At 34.5% G+C, this 3,052-nt stretch overlaps 1 protein-coding gene across 1 annotated transcript; it reads left to right on the top strand.

Annotated features, from left to right (window-relative positions):
• The first annotated feature begins 982 nt into the window (after positions 1–982).
• LOC134686609 (E3 ubiquitin/ISG15 ligase TRIM25-like) lies at positions 983–2,464 on the top strand. The gene has a single exon (XM_063546285.1). The coding sequence runs from the start codon at positions 983–985 to the stop codon at positions 2,462–2,464; it is 1,482 nt and encodes a 493-aa protein (XP_063402355.1).
• The last annotated feature ends 588 nt before the right edge of the window (positions 2,465–3,052 follow it).

Genomic DNA, 3,052 nt, shown 5'->3' with positions numbered 1-3,052 from the left:
ACAACGCCATGGCTTAAAATAAAAAGACAAACAGACGAACATTCTCCGTTTTTATTCTCAAATTTATTACTATAATCAAGGAAACGATCAATAAAATTGAGAATGGAAATCGGGAATGTGTCAAAGAGACAACAACCTGACCAAAGAGAGACAGCAGCAGAAGGTCACCAACAGGTCTTCAATGTAGCAAGAAATTCACGCACCCTGAGGCGTCCTTCATCTGGCCCCTAAACAAATATATATACTAGTTCAGTGATAATGAACGTCATATTTAACTCCAAATTGTACACAAGAAACTAAAATTTAAAATAATACAAGACAAAAGCCAGAGGCTCATGCGACTGTCATAAAAGTGAGAGGTTTAGCTAGCTATAAAACCAGGTTCAATCCACCATTTTCTACATTAGAAAATGCCTGTACCAAGTCAGGAATATGACAGTTGCTATCCATTTGTTTGATGTGTTTGGACTTTCGATTTTGCCTTTTGATTTTTGATTTTCCTTTTTGAATTTTCCTCGGAGTTTAGTATTTTTGTGTTTTTACTTTTCCTGACTTGGGACAGGCGTTACAATGCGGCGGGTTTAAACATGTTTATGAGATAAAGTTTGTATACACATTTTTAACGTTAAGGGAGTCTTCTTGACTTTAAGGGAGAAAGTTCATAAAACAAACAAAATCAATCAACAAACCAATGGAACGACTGTAAAAAATCTTTCATGTTGTGTACCTGGTACAGAAATGTATTTTCTTAAGATAACGATGGATGAACCCTTGTTATAAAGCTAGCTTAACCTCTATCTTGTATGAAAACAATACTGAAATTAATGTAGAACAATCTGTCCCCAAATATAAAGATCTAGACAAACGATATTATTAACCATTGATTTGAAAATTCAATTGTTAAAAAAACAGACGGTTGCATCAATTAATTCATGTGAAATTTCTTTTATCTTGTTTACAGATTGTATCACCTGCATTTTAGATGGCTGTCTCAAATGTAGATGTTATACTGTGTGGTATCTGTGATGCTCAGCATACATCACACGTTGCTGATTACTGGTGTCCTGAATGTGACGAAGGTCTGTGCTCGACATGTACAAATTATCATGGCATTTCAAAAGCCTCGAGGAAACATGGAATTATTCTTATCGACGACTACAAGCAACTTCCGGCTGAGATTTGTAAAATCGAACAGAATTGTAGAGAACACGACAAGAAATTCCAAATGTTTTGTCCCCGTCATGACCAACTTTGCTGTATAATGTGCGTTTCTGAAAACCACAAAGAATGCACGGGAATGTTCTTAGTTGACGATGTCATCAAGTCATCAAGATCTTCAACCTTGTTTGACAGCTTGGAGAAGTCTCTAAAAGATATTCAGGATAACATTGAGAAGGTAGTAAAGGACCGGAAAGCAAATATCGATGAAATAAAACAACAGCATCTTAAAGGATTAGATGATATAAAAGTAACAAGACAAAAATTAAATTCCCGCTTAGATGAAATAGAGAAAACCCTAAAAGACGATTTGAATTCAACTGAAAGACAACTAAAACTTAAAATTGAAACCCTCCTTAATAAGTTATCCACAAAAATAAAAACAATTGAGCTCTTGAAGACAAACCTTATGTCCGTCAAACAACATGGATCCGATCTGCAGGCTTTCATTGGCAGTAAAATGTTTGAAAAGGACGTCACTGATGAGGTAAAATACTTACAAATTATATCGGAAGATGATGGGTTTTTCCAATTCGATTTGAAATGCCAGATAGACGATAAGATTACAGAAATGTTATCCAAAATGACTGCATTCGGATCAATAAAAATTGAAAAAAATCAATCGACAGTCGTCATTGGCGTCGGTCATCAAAAGCAGACTCAGATTTTCAAGGCTGTTCCATTACGTAGTAAATCTATTGATGACATTTCTGCACGATTGGTAGGATTTGTCAAGGTTCCTGGAGGACAATCCAGTTCATTTATAACAGGGTTTACTGTCTTTCCGGATGAAAGGATGATATATGCGGACCTTAGTAATATGAGAGTAGTTATCGTACAAAAAGATGGAACTCTAGATACTGAAATACCTCTTTATCCTCTAAACCCATCTGATGTGACATGTATTGATGACGAAACAGTAGCTGTTACAGCTCATTATCAAAATAAAATACTAATTATAGACACAAAGACAAAACAAGTTACAAAAACAATCCAGACAGGCGCTAGTCGAGGTATTACATACAGACAAGGACAGCTATTATACTGTGAAAAAGGGAAAGGGATCCTAGGGATACAACTGTCAAACTTTAAAATATGTACACTTGTGCAAGATTGCACCATAAAAAACGATTTTAGTTACATAGCAACCTCGGGAGAGAACATTTACTATATTGATTGTGATTCTTCAGTCAAATGCTACAGTGTAAAGGGAGACAAACAATGGGAATACATAATTCAATTCTGACCTATGCCACGGGAATAGCTGTTGATCAACATGGCATCGTGTACGTGTTTTCGCATAAAAACAAATGTGTCGTGTTGATATCGGCAGATGGTGAAAACAGCAGAATATTACCAACTCCAAATTGTAGAATTCATGATTCATACGGAATTTATTTACATATTAACAAACTGCATGTTGTGTCCTACAATGGGGGCCTCCTCAAATTTGACATGGCATGATGAATATCCAAGTTTATCTTTAGAAAGTGACAGTTTTCAGCTTCATGAAAAAAAAAATGTGTATGTGGTTTACGAGAACATTAAAAGTAAATCCCTATATTATTAATTGATATATCAGATTAACGTGTGGAACGGTCAATTGTGCATCCAAGAAAATAACATCCAGAACAATACTCCTGGCTAAAGTGGATAATACTGATCTATTAAAATACTTAAGGTTTTCTTAACAATAAAAAAACTGAAGTATAAACATATTAAAAAGCGGGAATATTTAATATATATTTTTTTGTTGAAATTTAGGTATTTGTTTCTGTGTTTAACATGGTTATACAATATATATGTTCAAAGCTGATTATAGCAGTTTAAAAGC

Source organism: Mytilus trossulus, chromosome 10, assembly GCF_036588685.1.
Source record: "Mytilus trossulus isolate FHL-02 chromosome 10, PNRI_Mtr1.1.1.hap1, whole genome shotgun sequence".
NCBI classification, from domain to species: domain Eukaryota; kingdom Metazoa; phylum Mollusca; class Bivalvia; order Mytilida; family Mytilidae; genus Mytilus; species Mytilus trossulus.
Note: the sequence above shows the minus strand (reverse complement) of the source record. Positions and strands in the feature narration are given on the sequence as shown.

What these genes read in the sequence shown, in the direction of transcription:
- LOC134686609 (XM_063546285.1), top strand. Translation starts at nt 983, where the DNA reads ATGGCTGTCTCAAATGTAGATGTTATACTGTGTGGTATCTGTGATGCT.